Genomic DNA, 18437 nt, shown 5'->3' on the forward strand with positions numbered 1-18437 from the left:
GCCCCTGTTGTTTCTTGTCCTTTGATTTTTGGATCTATCTATTATTTCTTGTACTTCTTTTACTTCTTGTTATTTTTTCAAAATGATTGTTACCTAAAATGTTTGTTTATGTTTCTGGATGAGGGTGTTAAGAACTGGGCTGTTTTTGATTAATCCAAACTGTTTCTCTGTGGCATCAGGATGGATACGGATAATCATGTGTTTATATCGTGGGAAGAGCACGTTGTTTCTCAGGGGAAGGGCCGTCGTGTTGTGCACTACTACTTGAAGGATACCTCAGGGGAGTTAATCCTTGCTGTGATGGGTACTGAAAGAAGTACAAGGCACATACTATATGTTGTCTCAGAGGATTATTTGGATGCTTTTGGGCATACTAGTACCGTAAATTCTGACACAAAGTGGCGTACAAGAAAAGAGGTAGAGGAATGGCTGACGTTTTTGATTTCAAAGCATCACCAATCACCACCTATTTCAGGTATGTATAAACATGTAGCAGTCTAAGATTTCAGTTACATGAGATTTGCAGTATTTATTGGCGTATATGTACATGAAATGCTCTCATTTCTAGTATTTAGCATTTGTTGAAGAAGTTAATCATAGATTATTGGCTGCTTGTTACACCTGATCAATCTAGAGACAGCAAATGTCTTATAATCATGTCTAAAAGCAACAATGCTCCATGTTCTGCAAATGTCCTAACTTTATCAATTTGATGGTCTAATAACCGTCTCACATTTTGTCAAAGCAACTAATTATGCTTTGACATGAAAGAAACTAATTATGTCGCCATTATTGGTTCTGTAAAGAAGCCTCCCTCCCGTGGGTTTTTTGGGCAGGGAGCAGTGGGAGAAGGTGAAAAGGTATTCCAGTTCCATTTTTATTTTGGGATTTTTATTCCTGACTTCAGTTTTCCAGGCACAAGCTGAATTTTCAATTTAGTTGTACATCTGAATTTAACATCTTATGGTGTGCTGGTGGTAATTCTGTGCATCCCGGAGATGGATAATCCCTGTTTTGAAGAATAAATGAGAACTTAATCTCCTAAGTAATTACTTCACTGTGTTTTTTTTTGCAAGGGAAGTATACTTTTTGCTCCTTGTTCTAACCACAACCTGTGCGTTGTTGTACTTTGGGCACAAGTTTGTATTTATCTCAACTTTCATCTACTTTACATTAAAGTGAATTTGACTTCCGTTATCTTGTAGATACCCCAAGAAGCGAAAAGAGAAGAAGTGCTTTAATGGCTGGGCACATATCTGATGAGGTCTCAAAAAATATAACCCGGGAAGATCCTTCAGCGCAAGGATATAGCGGGAGTAGAAGTGTCGATGAGAGTAGCCATTCTGGTATCAGAAAGTCAATTCCTGGTAACCAGATAGCAAAATCCAAACCACCAACTTGCCCGAAGTTGAAAATAAAATTTCCAAGCGTAAGACCGGCTGGAATTCAGCTTGTTGAGCCTCAAAATAAGTTGTCTTTTGAAATCGATGACAACTTAGAGGTTCTTTGCAACGATAGTGGCATGAGAGGTTGCTGGTTCAGGTGTAAGGTCTTACAGGTATTGCAAAAACGTCTAAAAGTTCAATATGATGACATCCAGGATTGTGATGGTCCTGAAAAGCTTGAGGTACCTTAACCATTGTGACTGTAATTTATGATCTACTTATTTACTTGTCCGTTCTCCCTTCACCCTGCTTCCTAATCACCTCTCCTTGATTTATAGGAATGGATTCCTTTCTACAAAGTCGCAGTCTCTGATAAATTGGGCATGAGATGCACAGGACGCCTCACAGTTCGTCCCCGACCTCTGGTGGATTCTTCTGACTATTCTTTTGAAGTAGGAGCTGCAGTTGATGCTTGGTGGTCTGACGGATGGTGGGAAGGTGTTGTTGCTGGATTTGATGTCTGTGGAAGTGATCAGCTTCAAGTTTACTTCCCTGGTAAGTAATAACAGTCCCAAAAAACTTAAAAAGTTAAACTAGTAATAGAAAACAAGGAATAAAATGAGAATTCTTGCTTCTGTCTAATTTTAAATGATCGATGTTGGTCATCGACTGATGCCACTAGGTGTTTTTTTATCTCAATAATAGGCGAGAACATATTACTGGAGACTCAAAGGGAGAATGTGAGGACTTCAAGAGATTGGGTTGATGACAAATGGGTTGAAGTTGAGGGAAAGAAAGACATAAAGTCGTTCATAAGCTCGAGTTAAACTTATGTATCCACGTGCAGTATCAATGAGCCAGTGAACTGCGAAAATCAGATGCCTCCCAAGCTTGTGTCACCTGAAGACAACAAAATGGCGTCAACTTCTAAACACTCAGTGGAGAAGCAAGACACTGATGTGCTTAAACTGAAAAGGCGATGGTGTATTGATTTTCTTGCAGGTAACAAGAACTGATTTCAGACAATTCTACTAGTGATAACGCTGGCGTCTAGCTTCGATAGTATTGAAATGTTTTGTAAATGTATAGGCCTTTGATAACAAAACATGGAAAAGGCATTTCATAGAGACTTAGACAACCAGTCTTTTTTCTTACCCCTCTTTAGTCGCTCGCACCTTTTCGCTCCCTTGATGACTTGAATTCATAACCTCATCGAGCACACTCTTCTGGTTAGTATATGTATGTATTTTACAAATTCACCAAGAAGTTGGTATGCTCTTGTATTGTACTCTCTCGTATCGATTTAGAAGTTGAATTAGCTATTTAATTTAGTCTTAATTTAGATAAATGTGATTAAAACAAATAGTTATCTAAAATATAATACAGTATACTTTCTATGCTTAACAATTTTTTTGGTACATAAGATAAAATCCCAATAGTCTAACTCTCTACTAGAACTTGTTCTGAATCAATCTAAAAATTCATGTTTCTTGTAATCCCATAGGATCACAAGGTGTTCTCATCTCATTCTAAGTCAAATAAACTAATGGATTTCATAAATGACCAAAAATGCAAGGCGGTAAAATTGGTCTCTACATCTCAAATTATTGATTGTATTTCTCTTTTACACGTCTCTTAAACAGACACTAATTAAAGTGATGCACATGTGCAATGCGCATATTCTAAACTAATTAAAAAATTAAAGTAATTGTCTTGTATATGATCACGTCCAACTCTGGTCTTAAAAAGAATAAACGGTCACTATAAATATATTATGTTTTCGAGGTCAGTATAAATATATTATGTTTTCGAGTTCAGAATCGAGATCCGACGGAGAACTAACAATATTACTATTCAAAATATCACTAAATAGACAAGTTCAAACTAATATTTCAATTATAAAGTTTAAGATTTCTATTTAAAATTATTACCTAACTAATAAATATTAAAGCAGTAAAATTATCAACTAAAACGAACTGTGCACGTTTAGAATTAGTTGGCAACAAAAAGGTAATTAATATTCCGAATCCAAATAGGAATCAAACTTAGGAATTTAAATTTTTGTTCGACGAATAGTAGGAATCCTAAATTATTTAGGATTTGTTATTTTTGGTAATTATTTAACTAATGTCTAGTTAGGATTTGTATGTCCTGGTGGTATCTATTATAAATAGGGATGTTGCTGGTTATTTTCAATCGAAAGAAATAGAGAACTCAAAGATGGAATTTGAAGAAAACTTTGTTGATGATGACTTTTTGAAAGGTAAATGTCTAATGAATAGTGAAGTAGCATTGATTCTTCAACACAAATATGAGAAAATGTGTGATGAACATTCAACTACTCATGTATTTGAAAAGTCATTGCAATATGTGAAGCGTTTCAGTCAGTATAATAACCCTCATGCTGTTACACAAGTTCGTCACATTCTTAGTAGCTATCCTATTTCTGAAGTCGAACTATGTGTTCTTGGTAATATTTGCCCCAAATCCGTTGAAGAAAGTATTGCCATGGTGCAACCTAAAGGACTTGCAAGACTTGACGACGAAGCAATAAAGAAAATACTAACTGAGCTTTCTCTATTAAAGAAATTTGATATGTAGTTTTCATATACTTTGATGCAAATTGGGCTCTAGTAACGTAATGTATGGGGATCTTATATCAAATTAATTTTATGTATTGTTTGAGAATTGATGGCTTGCTTATTGATATAACTTAATTGGTTTGCAAAAAGATAGTCCTTATATCTTTCTAATTTTAGTATGTACTTGTTGAAATTTTACTAAACAACAACGTCTTGGTTTTGTCATTGTTGTTATTACTACATTGCCTAAACAAATATGGTTATTGTCACCATCGAGTCGCAATCGGGGTCAGGTCATGAATCGAAGTCAGGTCTCTAATTGAGTTTTGGGGCTATTTTGTATTTGTTGTTTTATCTTAATAGACACGAAAAGAACTAAAATAACCGTTGAAATAGAACAACAAAAGCATTTTTAATAAGAGAGATACATACATACATATTACATAAACCAAATTTATTGAGAAAAATAAGGTAACACCATATCGATCTTCACAAATTAACAACCATAATTATATTGGAGCTATGGAAAAATACAAGGTTTTCCCAAAACACACTTCAAAAACACTACTTAAAAAGATAAAACTATATATAACTCATGAGTGGCATACTTGGAACCATATAATATTATCACTCATTTATTATATCCAAATTAGGCAGCACCAATGGAGAAGGGGCAGGACCAAAATTATTAGGTGAAACATTATGATGAGTTGCATCACAATAACCTCTCAACATATTAGTTTCTTCAAGGGTGAACCCAAGTGTAGTAAGCATACTAGGCCAACAATGATGTGTGATGACAAAAATGGCTTGACAACAAGGCAAGTCAATATCAATTGTGCCAATTGTGAAGTAAGCAATTATCTCATTTGTGCATGATTTTATCTCAGCAAATGCACTAAAACACTCCATTATACTTCCTTGAGTACTTGATTCATCATGTCTTGCAAGGAATATTGGTATGTCTCTAGATGAATTAACATGGCTTAAATTTGTGATTGTTGAATAAGCTAACATGATTAAGAAGAAAGTGTAACATTTCAAAGCCCAAAGGAAAATTAGGATGAGAAAAGTTGAAAGTTAATTAGGGGATTTTATAGGGTGTTTAGAGGGGGAGAGGAGGGGACTTATTTGAGTAAATGACATTTTTGAAACTTATGTATTTGGTGTTATTGCATGGAACTCAAAAGCCTTTGGGATGATTAAGACGTACAATAATGGGATTGTAAATTTGTAATAAAGTGAACATTGAATGAGAAATTAATCTCATGTAAAGAGAGAGAGAAAGGGGTCACGAATATGTTAGCACTTCATTTTTTTTTATTCTATCACTCGGTGTCTGATATTCACATTAGAGTCTGATTAATTTGGATTTGTGATGCGTAGGGATCTATTCGAGGAAAAGCGCATCCTATCAAAGATTTTTCCATACTTATGACTTGAACTCGAGACCCTTGATTAAGGAAAAAACAGTCTCATCCGCTATACCATACCTTTTAATGTAATATGATAGCTCTTCGTGCAATTTAGTTGTGAAATGATACTATTATCAACGAATTGTATATTATTATTTTTTTCTCATGTGATTAATCTAAACAACCGCTCACTGACCATTTAAATGGCATATAGTTACATTTTTGCGTAGCTCATAAAATTACTTTACATAATTTAGCCACCTCTAAGAACAAATTCTTATTAATTTTTCTTTCATAAAACAACATCAAAAACGCCTTATCTCTATTTCTTTCCATCATGAAAAATTGGATAGACCACCAACTCGATCCACTTTCAATAGGACTGAATTTTTATTCCAAAAATCATTTGAATAATTCACCTTCGATCTCCATTTCAGTCGATTTATCAAAAATAATTATTTTGCTAATATTGTATATCATGTTTTAAAGAAAAATATATGAAAGTTTTGTATATTACTATATACCGAATGAATATTATTATATATCGGATTGAGTTTTGGGTTAAAGATATATGGTATAAGTTTGGGCTGATTTAGGTAATTGTATTTTTGGAAATTTTCTCTGTATAATATATGTATGGTATTTATATAACTATGTATAATAAAGGTATGCATACTGCTGAAAAAAAAGTCAACAATAAATCTATCCGACTATTTGTATAATGATGTCTTATATAATAGTGTATGGGCTTATATCATGTTAGGCCCAAATACCTTTGTGATACAAAGCCCATTATATTTGTTTGATTTGCTCTTACAGAGCACCGTTACCGGCGAAGATGACCGCTGTACAACTGCCGAAGCAGAAGGTACATGTGCTGGAAGGACACGCCGGAGCTGTTTTGGCGGCGAGGTTCAATAGCAACGGCGAGTACGCACTGAGCTGCGGCAAAGATCGTACCATCCGGCTATGGAATCCTCACCGTGGAATTCACATCAAAACTTACAAAGCTCACGGCCGTGAAGTCCGCGATGTCCATGTCGCTCAGTAACATTCTTATCTTTTCCTATTCTTCTTCTCTCAATTTTTTTTTTAGCTGAAGAGTATGAATAATCACATCCTCTTTTACCTGTTCTTCATTGCATAACAATGTAGATGGTGGAAAAAGGAATTTTTGTGTTATTTCCTTTTTGCTTGGTTAAATTGTATTTGGTTTTAGGAAAAGTGAGGGGATGTAAAAGATACGGGGGGAAAAGCTATTGGTTTACTTCTTCCAGGTGATGGTTTAGGATTCTTAGTTATAGCCTGTTTAGGTTGGTTGGAAAGAGAGTAAAAGTTACTCCCTGTTTTAAATTGAATGTCTAATGTTAATTTTTCAGGTTGGTGAAGAAGGTTAAATCTTTCATTGTAAAGTATTTATTGAGAGAATGTGTAGTCGTGTGTAAGCTTTTTGGTTTTGTAGAATAAACTAGAGAAAATTGCTTGGACAATTTTAAAGGGGTTCCCTTGTAGAACCTTTCAAGGAATATGTGTGTGTGTGTGTGTGTGTGTGTGTGTGTGTGTGTGTGTGGGTGGGTGGGTGTGTGTGTGTTTGTGTGTGTATGCATGTATCTCATGTGGTTCTGTAAATAGTTTATTCTAGCTAGAGTTGACAAAATTTTGATACGAACTAAAAGAGAAATGTCGTCATTCAATTTGAAATGAGGGAGTATATATTTCTTCCTCCATATCCACCTTTGGAGGGATTGGAAAAAAGCTGAATATAGAAAAGGTATCTAATCCATCAACATATTCACTTATCCTCCTCTTTTTTACCTACACTAGCAATATAAGAAAAAGAAGATAACTAAGAACCTACACCATAATATGATTATGTACAAAAGCCACACATTCTTATATACAATTAGGGACCTCATGGGTTCTCCATAAAGAAACTAAAGGTACCTTCTCCATCCACCCTTTCTTATTTATTTCAATCAAGCATGGTGTTAATGCATAAGAAGATCCATGGCTGTTTTAGAAAAGCTGGTGAAGAGAACCTGAGACTATGTTTTATTCCTATTTAAACTAAATTTTCTTAGGCAGATGTTGCCAGGTTCAGCATCTGAAGATATAATATGAGTTACTGTTTCATCTTGCAGCCAAACTTGATAAAAGCTTAAAGTTTTGTTTATCAGTAGTAAAAGATATCATTAACAAGAAGAAGAACACTAAGCTAGCGCGTCAAAACATAGTTACAAATTGTGCAAATTCCCAATCATATCTAATATGGCATCCATATCTTTTATAAAGACCAGGTAGCACCAAAAATCTAGCTAAGAAAGAGTTCTAAACTTAAGGCCAAGTATAATAGTATATTTGTTGATTTTCCTTCAAAATGTCTGTAGTTTCTTTCTGTCCAAATTGTCCACCAAATAACAATAGGAATCATGTTCTAGATTCTTTTTGTGTGAATACATAGTCTCTCTCTGATCCAGCTCTTCAAAAACTCCATACACCAAGCTACTCCTAGAATTCCATTGAACAAGCTCCACTGCATGTGAGTTCTTACAATGCAAGAACAAATGACCGAAATCTTCCGGATGCTCTTCGCAAAGGGGGCATCTGCAAAGTTGGAAATCACATCGTGAATGTTTTTTTGAGTGGTTTAGGCTTCTCTAACCACTAACCAAGTGAGACAAGATACTTTCAGGGGCACTAATTGTGCCAAATCTTCTTCCAAGGCCAAAAATCTCTAATGTCAAAAGCGTGATTTGACTGAAAATTTACCATTTTGTTGACCCCTACAGGTTATGGAATCAATCTTTGATTAGTTCAGAAAAGTGTTATTAAGAAAATGTAGAAAGTTGACATGTACTTTGTACTTCCCAATCATTCAAGTTTCTTCTCAGAAAGAGATCCCATCCTTGAGCAGTACTCAGCTCTCTCAGCATTATATTGAGAAGATATGCTGTAAGTCCCGGAAACAAGTCTTTTAAAGGAGAGTGCCCCAACCAAGCAACTTCACAAAAGCTAATTTCTGTTCTTTTTCCAAGTGAAAAACCAGAATATCATTTAACTTGCTCCAAAATGAATGCATGTGCTTCCAGGTTCCTACTCTAAAATAAGCACTTGAACCTTTTGTAACCCAGGGACTTTCAAGGGAAAACTTTTCAACTAGAACCTGTTATAAAGCTTAAACTTCTAAGTACTTAACACTGGTGTTTGTCAACTGGTTATTTAATAATGAATGAAAAGGTTAAAGTCAATATACTGATTTAAAAAAGGAAAAGTCAGTGCGAAGAATTAAACTTTGTAAATAGTAACACATCTTGTGTGCATTTATATGTTTTTGTTGGATATTGTATCCTTCTTTATAATCAATTATTCAAGTCTCTAGAATTTAGATTATACGGTTTGATTTTATCATTCTTTTGGCCTGATTCCAAAGTCTTTTTAATGATGCAAAAATTTTGATGGCTCGTATGCCTCTACTGTTAATATTGTAGGGACAATTCAAAACTTTGTTCGTGTGGTGGCGATCGACAAGTATTTTATTGGGATGTCTCAACAGGTCAAGTAATTCGCAAATTTCGTGGCCATGACAGTGAGGTTGATACAAATTCTTATTCCTAAATTCAAAATGCAAAGAAAGCTTCATTGGAAATTTTTAACGAGTATAATACATGAAGTCTGTTCAAATCAGTTGGTAAATACTATATGGAGGCAGATTTTTTTCAGAAATATATTGTGAGAAAGTATAAGTTATAACCATTGAAACAATATATAGAGAAGTACTGCCACTACCATCACTAAGTATTGCCATGGGCCATCACTAATCGCAGATAGAAATTAATGCAACCTTCTATAGCTAATCCTATCATCATTAATTCACCATCACCACTCCAGCACTGCCTAGTATAGCTTTAGTGCCAACCTCTATTTCCTGAAGCTGCTGCAACCCTACCCATCTACCTTGCATCCAACTGATTCAGCAGTGCATCCACTGCTTATATAACTGTTTCCTCTTTTCTCTGCCAGGTGAATGCTGTGAAGTTTAATGAATATGCTTCTGTTGTAGTATCAGCAGGATATGATAAATCATTGCGTGTTTGGGATTGCAAATCTCGCAGCACTGAACCAATTCAGGTGAATAACTTCCCTTTGATTTGCAAGATCTATCTGGATAAACATCTTCAGTAGCACTAAAAGTTAGGATTAAGCTTCTGCAAAACCAAATAAGTTGGATATGAGGAAATAAATTGGGTGGACCAAGTGTGCAACCTTTCATGTTAAACACCATGTCTAGGCTGAAGGGAATAGAGGTTTGTTTTTGAGTTGTGAATGGTGCTTTGATTTCTGACAGTGTTTCAGATGGAAGGAAGGACTTGTCCCACTATTGAACTCAAAAACACCCATCCATTGCTTCCTTGGGAGAGTATTTTCTCTTCTAATTCAATGCCCCGTAACACTGCAGAGACCAGAAGTTACAAAAATCAGAACGCATCTTCACATTGGATTATGTTAATAATATGTTCCTCAACTGATCTACTTTTTAGCTTAATTTGGAAAGTAAGTTCAAAGGAAGAGAAAAAAAACACTTGATCTTTAACTGGTAGGACTGTACAGGAAAAACTTACAAGGGGAATAAACTCAATATGTAGTATAAGATGCAATCCGTGGACTATTTTTAGTATCAACACTCCACAGGTAATCAAATGAGAACAAGGAAAATGGACTTGGAGGAGAGAGGAGAGGAGAGGAGAGAGAGATTTGGTAACTGAAACACGATCCCATGAGAAATGTTTGGCCAAGACATGCTAGATTCCACCAAATGTACATATGGAACCTAATGAACATGTCATATGATATTAGAAGTTATAGAGGGTGTTTATGCTTGTCTTGCTCTTTGTCTGGACATTCAAGACAGGGGTCCATTTATTTGACACCTACAGACGAGAATTTGACTCAATGAGAAATTTACTATGGACAGTTGAATTAGCCTACTTGGGATGTCGAGCGAAATTTCAATTTTACTCCTTTATTACGAGGCCCTTGGTGCCATCTTTTGTTTTTCCTTTTTGGTCTTTTAATGGATAACGTATTTCAGCTGGTTTGTAAATTTGCAGATCATTGATACCTTTCTAGATAGTGTGATGTCTATTTGTCTCACAAAAACTGAGATAATTGCTGGAAGTGTTGATGGAACAGTTCGAACATTTGACATCAGAGTTGGTAGGTATGTACTACTGCCTATATGCTAACATTGTTAGTTTCCTTTCTCATTTCTGCTCTGGGATGTTATATTCGAAAAGGATTGTTAGTTAATGTAATGTATATGTTCTCTGTAGAGAGATATCTGATAATTTCGGTCAGCCTGTCAACTGTATCTCTCTTTCAAATGATGGCAACTGTATATTAGCAAGTTGCCTGGATTCAACCCTTCGACTTCTGGACAGGTAATTTCTTTTGCAAATCTGTCATCTTGTTTCCTTTGCTTTTGGTTGCCCTTGTTATTCATACCGTCTTGTTTCTAATTGCTTTCAACAGGTCTAGTGGTGAACTATTGCAAGAATATAAGGGCCATATTTGCAAGGTTAGGATGGAAATCTGGTTCTGAGTTGTGGTCTATCGTTCATATAGCAATCATTTTTCTCTGTTACAAAAAGTAAATTAATAAATAGGAACTTTTTTCTAAAGATCCCTGCTTTGGCACTTTGATGGTTCTCCTTTTTCTTTTCTTGATTTTATCTGCTTTCCAGGTAAAGCAGTGTAATAGTCACTAATCATTCTGTTTAACTATTTTCTTCTTGTAGTCTTTCAAAACAGACTGCTGCCTTACAAACAGTGATGCACATGTGGCTGGCGGCTCGGAAGATGGCTATATTTACTTCTGGGATCTGGTCGATGCGTCAGTTGTATCCAGCTTCCGAGCGCATGATTTAGTGGTAAAGTATTTTTATGATGCATCTAGCAGACTAGCTACAAAATATATTCTATTTTCTGTGAAGGATCCCAAATTTGATTAGTTAGGAAATATCATTCTAATCTCTTGATTGGGGCTTATTTTATTCTTTTACACTATTTACTTCTGTTGCTCCAGATATTTTTACTCAAGCTGTTCTTACCAATACAGGTAAAAGTGTTGGCTCAACATCCTAAGGTAGACCACCCACTAAGAAAGAACAGAGAAGAGTTAAAACTGAGAAAGGGAAAAAGGCTTTAGAGATAGACGTTCTGAGTGCATCCAATGTCCTTTATCCAAGATATACTTTCAGATAGGGATCTAAAACTGCTTGCCCTGACATATTGCCCTCAGTTAGCTCCATTTCAAACTGTTAGCATTCATATGAAACAGTATTCAGTTGTAGTATGCTGTGTATTATGAACTGTATTTGACATAAAATACGCTATACTTTGGTTATTCCTCGTCTTCTTAGATTCCTTGTCACCGTGTTCTTACTATTCTTTGGAGTTGTCTTCTCATTGACAAGTGAATAAGTTGTTATCATCTAGAAATGGTACTAGCGCACCTACTGAAGTAGAAAGGAAATCCCTTCTGGCCAATATATGAAATATAATCATGCATTACTGCTCTCTTAACCTTCTCACTAATCAGTATATTCCAGTTCAGTCTGATGATTTCTTGATCCCATTGTGCATAAGATTTTCAGGTGCTACATGTTCAAACCCCTCTATCAAGTGCTCCGACATGCTATAGGAATGATACTAAAACTTGAACTATTTTGGGGTAATTTTAATGTGTGATGCTTCTCCGTTGCAGGTAACTAGCGTAAGTTATCACCCAAAAGAAAGCTGCATGATAACTTCTTCTGTAGATAGCACAGTCCGAGTTTGGAAAGCATGAGATATGGAACCAAAAAGGCATCTGATCTTTGGCTGATAACCGCACATGAAGAAAGTAGTGTACTCGAATCAAACCAGCTGTTTATGAGAGACAACCGCTCACTTAGTCATGCATGAGAATTATCGCAAAGCTAATACCTCAATATCATCACAAAGGTGTCAATCTGGATTTTCATACTTACATATTGGTGAATGGTGAGCTCGACTCTTCCCATTTCAAGTTTGTAACTACTATTTATCTGGTGGCTCTGACGTAATCGTTCATTCATGATATGGTTGTGTTGCAGAATTTATTAGAGAATTTTTATTTTTTGAACCTCTGACTTCACCTCTTCCCCCCCACAGTATGTGATTGGGGAGGGCAGGTGGTTTTCATATAGGGTGATGTAGCTTTTTGAGAGTATCCCTTTTCACTTGATTATGTAAACATGGAAAGTAGTTCCTCTAACTCAATGATAAATATAAAGAAAAACAAAATTTTGGACTACCTAACTATTTCATGCTATTACATTCTTCCTTTAAAGATTTTTCAAATAAAGCGCGAGTACATCGGTGGCGACTGGTGAGAGACGGAGGGGTAGTCTCACACTCCATCGAACCAGACATAGAAGCAAGTGATCTAACAAGACAATGAGCAATCTGATTCACTGATTTCTTAACATACAACATAGAGAAAAACGATAAACTCTTTGAGAAGAGTTTTATCATCAAAAGACTAAAGCATCAAAATAAGAGTAATTCACCAAATTTCCTTCTAGAGCTTTATATGGTATTCATAACTCATTTTCAGTGCATGCCTGTATGATTAAACAAGTTATGACACTATCAGAAAGCATAATTGTGGAATTGAAAGAAATAGAGCTTACTGATCACTTTTGTCCGTTGTCTTTGAGAATAAACACCATCATAAAATTTCAAGTTTCATAGCTAAGGAACTCCACGAACAACCGCCTTGGAGTTTCACCTGTGAAATTGGAAACTCCATGACCCTATTAGAAAGCATAGCTGTTGACCCATGGGCTTCCTTTTCTGGGCCTGTATCATTTTGCACATTACATAATTATGATACAAATATTGGTTACAAAATTATGATTTGACTTTGAAAAGAAACATGAACAAACTTTATTTTATTTTCCTCTTTAAGTGACCTTGCTTGTGTGTGTGAGCTGAAAAAATGCTTATTTTCCTCTCAAAGTACACGGCTAAATTTGATTATTATTTTTCTTTCGTTACATATTCACGTAAAATTATTTAGACAACTTACCTTTATATTCTTCTAAAAATAGTCTAGTTTCAACTCTAGAAACAAAAATTCAGATTTAATATTTATCTGATTTTCTCGAAGTATAAACTAAAAAGAAATAATAAAAATTTATCAAAGTCACCATATATAATAAATATATTATAAGTGTCACCTTTAATTAAATTATAAATTAAAGTTTACTATTGAGCCATATGATTAATCGTGTTTAAATAATATCTATATTACTTAATTTGTTATGTCGTCCAGTAGTAATATTTTATTTTAGTTAAATTCTACCATCCAAAAAAAAGACAAGTACTTTTGTGACATGAATGTGATCTTATATTATTATATTATATTATATTATATTATATTATATTATATCACTTCAAACCATAGTAAGTTAAAGTCAATATTCTAATAAAATCGTACTAGGTAGGCTTGGAATATCTTTAAGATATTTAACTTAACGGTCAGAAAGCCTATATAATATAGCACTAAAATATAAAATGGAGAATTTTGTCAACAGCCAACTGATTCTGCTGCTTCGTTTATTAATTTAAAAAATAATCTTGGACAAATAGAAAGAAAGACTCTTTGCTATTGTTGCTGATCAGATTCGTTGTTATTTTTGGATGTGTATAAGATAAATTTTATTCAATGTAATATGCTTCAAATTACATTAAGCGAACCTTATATAATGACCTTGATCGAGAAAATATCAAGAAGAAAAAAAGTTAAAAGAAAATTTCACATATGAAATATTACTTGTTCAATCAACTCAATCACTATTACGAGTATAATTGAATTGTGCAACATACTTTTCTATAGATGGGGAAAATCTATGAGGTTAGCACATGGAAAAAGAATGGTCAATTTTATCACATGTCAACTTACTAAAAATTGGACCGTTACAGCTGTTTTATTTTTGGCAATATTATATGGTGCCTAAATTTGGCAAATATTATATGGTGCCTAAATTAGCTGACCTTTTTACACTTTTGTTTTCTTTTGGTCTTATAATATTAATATTCCTTCTACTCAATATAACAATGAGCAACTTTTAGCTCTAAAAAAAATATTATTATTGTAATTCCCTTTGCATTAAATAGTAGTGCAGAAGGACCCACCAAATATAGTGATGGATGAAAATTTAAATATTTCGAGTTTTAAATTTAAGGATTGATTATATTTAAGAATTTTGTTAATCTTTACCTTTTGATTATATATTCAAATTTTAGATTTAAGGATTGATTATATTTAAGAATTTTATTAATAAGATTAGTAAATTTCGATTTCGAATATAAACCAAAAGCAAAGGCAAAGGTTGAGTTATTCTGAAGGGAGCTGAAAATACCAAAAAAGCTTTAGCATTGTGGGAATAGACTATTATTATTAGCACTTAGCAGTCACACGTAATATATAATATAAGTATAAGAATAATATATTTAGGAGAAATTATACTCAGCAAGATCTAGAAGGATAAAATATGCGCAGATCTTATCACTATCTCGTGGAGGTAGAATTGTAAAAAGGTTGTTTCCGAAGGACCATCGGCTCAAGTGCATCAACACATATACAGAGAAGGCAACAAATTGGCAGATTACTTAGCTAATCTGGCAATTAACTCTACTAAAAAGAAGACGTTCAGCTCATTCCAACAATTGCCGAGTTTGGGGAGAAAGATTATAAACATGGAAAAAGCGCAAATTCCGTCGTTAAGGTGTTGCACCAAAAGGATATTACAACATCATGCACAGAGATGTTAACACATTTAGTAAAGAGTTAGTACAGAGTTAGTCAGATTTGAAGTTTGTATTTGGGTCTTACTATATTGTTTTTTCTTTATTATGCTAAATAAAATGGCCTAACAGCCAAAAAAAATTCACGCTCAAGTGCATCAAAATCAAGTAAAAGAAGAAGAAAACATAGTCGTTAATAAGAAAAGCAGTGTAAAGTCTACAAGAAAACAAAACACTAACAACAGCAAAACACAATATATAAGTAATGCATGAATAAGTAAATCATGCATAAATAATATATAAATTTCCTTATAACTAATCTATATATTACAAATACGTGCTTAACTTTAACCTAGGGGTGTGCACTATTTGGATTAAAACGAATAACCAAACCAAATCAAACCGATTTTTTATTTGGATTGGTTTTTTGATTTTTCGGATTGGTTTTGGATTAATAAATTACTTTGTTTGGTTTTCTGGTTTGGTTTCGGATTTTAAAAAATAAAAACCAAATTTATATATGTAATGCTTAGGTTTAGAATTAAGTTGGAGTTAACCATTTTTGTCCTTTTTTGGTTATTGTCTTTCATGATGATTACATTTATATTTTATGTTTGAACATCTATAATAAGTATACTTATAAGTATTGTGTTTTAAGTTTTACTTATGATTTATATTAGAAAGTATATTTAAGAGATTCAATATTATTACTTTGGTTATGTTATTAATTATTAACATAACCGAATAACCAAACCGAAAAAAGCCGAACCGAATAGAGGAAAACCAAACCAAACCAAATTTATTTTGGATCGGATTGGGTTACACTTTTACAAAACCAAAAATTGAAATATCCAAATCGAATAGTGCAAAACCAAACCGAATGCACACCCGTACTCTAACCAGCTATCAAACGACTCTTCAAGGGATAATCAAAGTGTTCCAATTGAGTATAAGAATTATTCATTATCTATGAGGAACTCAGCAACAAAGTGGCTGTAGTTTAGTGGTGAGAATTCCACGTTGTGGCCGTGGAGACCTGGGCTCGAATCCCAGCAGCCACACTAAACGATTTTTTTTGAACTTATTTACTTCATTTCATTTTACGTGGCACCTTTTGAGTAGTATTTTCCGACATAATCAACATTAAAATTTGCATGCATATTAATATCTCTTAAGTTATAAAAATTTACTCTTTGCCGCGTTAGAATTTATTTTTGTTCACTTAAGCTCCTCTTATTACAAATTCACCGCACAAATTATGTAACAAAACTATCTATAGAGTTACCTCGTTTATATTCTTTTTCGACTTCAGATTAACGTTCCATAACTTCAAATTTTAAAGCTTACATTGGAGAATTTAAGATTTACACTTTATAAATTCAAATATTGAAGTTTATGTATGTAGATTAGGATTTATATTTCAGGAGTTTATTATTTAAAATTCTTAATTTCGAATTCATTATATTTTTAAATTTATATTTGAATTTGATGTAGTAGTTTTTATGGATTTTTCCACATAATTTTATGTTTCACGTCTAATGTATTAGATTCAGATGAACACAATGCAGCCACCATCGGAAGCATCTTGTTCACAAAAATTTAGCACATATACCATAATAAAAACAATAATAATACTAATAATAGGATAATGAAATAAGAACTTAATACTTACTGATATTTCTCTATTCAAGCCCTTTTTGTGCTAATATTATACAAGAAAAAAAATCTAAGGAAAAAGTATCTAAAAATTCTACAATTTATATTTATATTTGGTATAGAAATCTCCAATTTCTATAACACATGTCATATTAGAATTTTAAAATATGAAGAACAGAATATGTTCGTATGCTAATTTCTGATTTTTTTAAGAATAATATTTTTATATAAAAAATCCTTACATAAAAATATTTTAAATGTTTAAAATTCTCACACCCAAAGGTAACATGCTTTCCTTTGCATTTTATTTTATTTTATTGAGTTTTGTGTGTGTGTGTGTGTGGGGGGGGGGGGGGGGGGGGGTAAAAAAAACACTCAGATAATTTAATTTTGTACGCAAAGATTTCCTTTTTAAATAAAGAATAAAATAACTAAAAGGAAATGGATTCATTTCTTTAATTTAACCAATGGAAATCACTTTCTTAATTAACAAGAGAAAAATAAAGACAAAGAAACAAATTTTTTTTAATGATTTATTTGCATTACTTTCTTATGACTGCTAGTCTGCTACAGTAATCATTTATTTGGTTGGTTGCCCTTGCAAATATATTATAGGATAAATCATGTCAATTGTTGTTATACCTATAGGCAATAGATATATAATGACAGACTAAAATATTATTATCTTATTTTATTTTCCACACCTCCTAATAAAGCTAACTTTCTAGAGGGGTTTTAATTTCGAAATCGTTTATAAATAACAATGAAAAAGATACTATTCATCACTGCACCACAAGTCTATTATTATAGCTTTCACTTTCACAAAAAATTATTCATAATATTCATTTATCTATTTATTGAAAGTAAATTATATGTACTTATAATATTAAAAAATATAATTATTTAATTGATTATGAAGTAAATTACTTGTCATTACTTCAACTTATCATTCAATGATTATCATATAAAATTATCATCCAAATAATCTAAACCCCAAAAAGGGCAAAAGAAAGATTTGTTAGGTCTCAACTAAACCATGACAAGTGTAAGAAATTTATTGGGAACTTTATAAACAATGATTTTCACTTTTTTCCTTACTCAAATTGCACATCAACCCAAGTGTTAGTTTTTGGAAACAATTTACTTTTAAATTCAGCCTTTGGCTTTAAGATTTCAAAAAAGCAAATTTATTAAAAAGGAAGTAGTAAAAATAATGTTTTACAACTTTTTAGAAAAAGCAGTGAAATATGAGCATGTGTGATTCATTAATCATATACATAATCCCCTTTTGTTTGCTTGGTTCTTAAAATTGACAATATCACAAATTTTCCCCTTTTTCCCCACTTTTTAAGGATCTATGGGAACTTTCATGCTTTGATTAAAAGTTGTTAGGTACATTTAATTAAATAACACAAGAAAAGTTTGTAGGTAGTTATGGCAAATTTCTTGTGACTTAACTCTTAAGTTGTGCCTTTGGAAATAATAAATCAACAAAGGAAGGAAAATGATGGAGAAAGTAAGTTCCATTCCGTCAACGGGGTTGTGATAGAGCAGTAAGTATCTTTCAT

The 18437-nt window shown here is 33.2% G+C and overlaps 3 protein-coding genes and 1 non-coding gene across 4 annotated transcripts; all 4 read left to right on the top strand.

The window, feature by feature from the left end:
- The first annotated feature begins 174 nt into the window (after positions 1-174).
- Positions 175-2240, top strand: LOC125835940 (uncharacterized). Its single transcript, XM_049515050.1, has 4 exons — positions 175-475; positions 1206-1627; positions 1724-1940; positions 2091-2240. Exons 1-4 carry the CDS (start codon positions 181-183, stop codon positions 2210-2212), a joined length of 1056 nt encoding a protein of 351 aa, XP_049371007.1. The 5' UTR covers positions 175-180; the 3' UTR covers positions 2213-2240.
- A 1365-nt stretch (positions 2241-3605) lies between these two features.
- LOC125835707 (DNA-directed RNA polymerase II subunit 4-like) lies at positions 3606-3986 on the top strand. Its single transcript, XM_049514813.1, has one exon. It carries the CDS (start codon positions 3606-3608, stop codon positions 3984-3986), a length of 381 nt encoding a protein of 126 aa, XP_049370770.1.
- Positions 3987-6179: 2193 nt separating this feature from the next.
- LOC125835944 (uncharacterized) lies at positions 6180-12626 on the top strand. Its single transcript, XM_049515053.1, has 8 exons — positions 6180-6429; positions 8871-8973; positions 9403-9510; positions 10491-10600; positions 10713-10820; positions 10912-10957; positions 11178-11309; positions 12146-12626. Exons 1-8 carry the CDS (start codon positions 6221-6223, stop codon positions 12227-12229), a joined length of 900 nt encoding a protein of 299 aa, XP_049371010.1. The 5' UTR covers positions 6180-6220; the 3' UTR covers positions 12230-12626.
- Positions 12627-16202: 3576 nt separating this feature from the next.
- TRNAH-GUG (transfer RNA histidin (anticodon GUG)) lies at positions 16203-16274 on the top strand. The gene has a single exon. It is a non-coding gene; the product is annotated as a tRNA-His (tRNA).
- The last annotated feature ends 2163 nt before the right edge of the window (positions 16275-18437 follow it).

This window comes from Solanum verrucosum, unplaced genomic scaffold (assembly GCF_900185275.1).
Source record: "Solanum verrucosum unplaced genomic scaffold, falcon-dt-bn FXZP01000128.1, whole genome shotgun sequence".
Lineage (NCBI taxonomy): Eukaryota > Viridiplantae > Streptophyta > Magnoliopsida > Solanales > Solanaceae > Solanum > Solanum verrucosum.

Bases quoted from the DNA above. Each gene is read 5' to 3' on its own strand.
- LOC125835940 (XM_049515050.1), top strand. From the start codon at position 181: ATGGATACGGATAATCATGTGTTTATATCGTGGGAAGAGCACGTTGTT. The intron at 476-1,205 runs GTATGTATAAAC...GTTATCTTGTAG, and splicing joins CCAATCACCACCTATTTCAG to ATACCCCAAGAAGCGAAAAG. The intron at 1,628-1,723 runs GTACCTTAACCA...CTTGATTTATAG, and splicing joins ATGGTCCTGAAAAGCTTGAG to GAATGGATTCCTTTCTACAA.
- LOC125835707 (XM_049514813.1), top strand. From the start codon at position 3,606: ATGGAATTTGAAGAAAACTTTGTTGATGATGACTTTTTGAAAGGTAAA.
- LOC125835944 (XM_049515053.1), top strand. From the start codon at position 6,221: ATGACCGCTGTACAACTGCCGAAGCAGAAGGTACATGTGCTGGAAGGA. The intron at 8,974-9,402 runs GTTGATACAAAT...TTTCTCTGCCAG, and splicing joins TTCGTGGCCATGACAGTGAG to GTGAATGCTGTGAAGTTTAA. The intron at 10,821-10,911 runs GTAATTTCTTTT...TGCTTTCAACAG, and splicing joins ACCCTTCGACTTCTGGACAG to GTCTAGTGGTGAACTATTGC.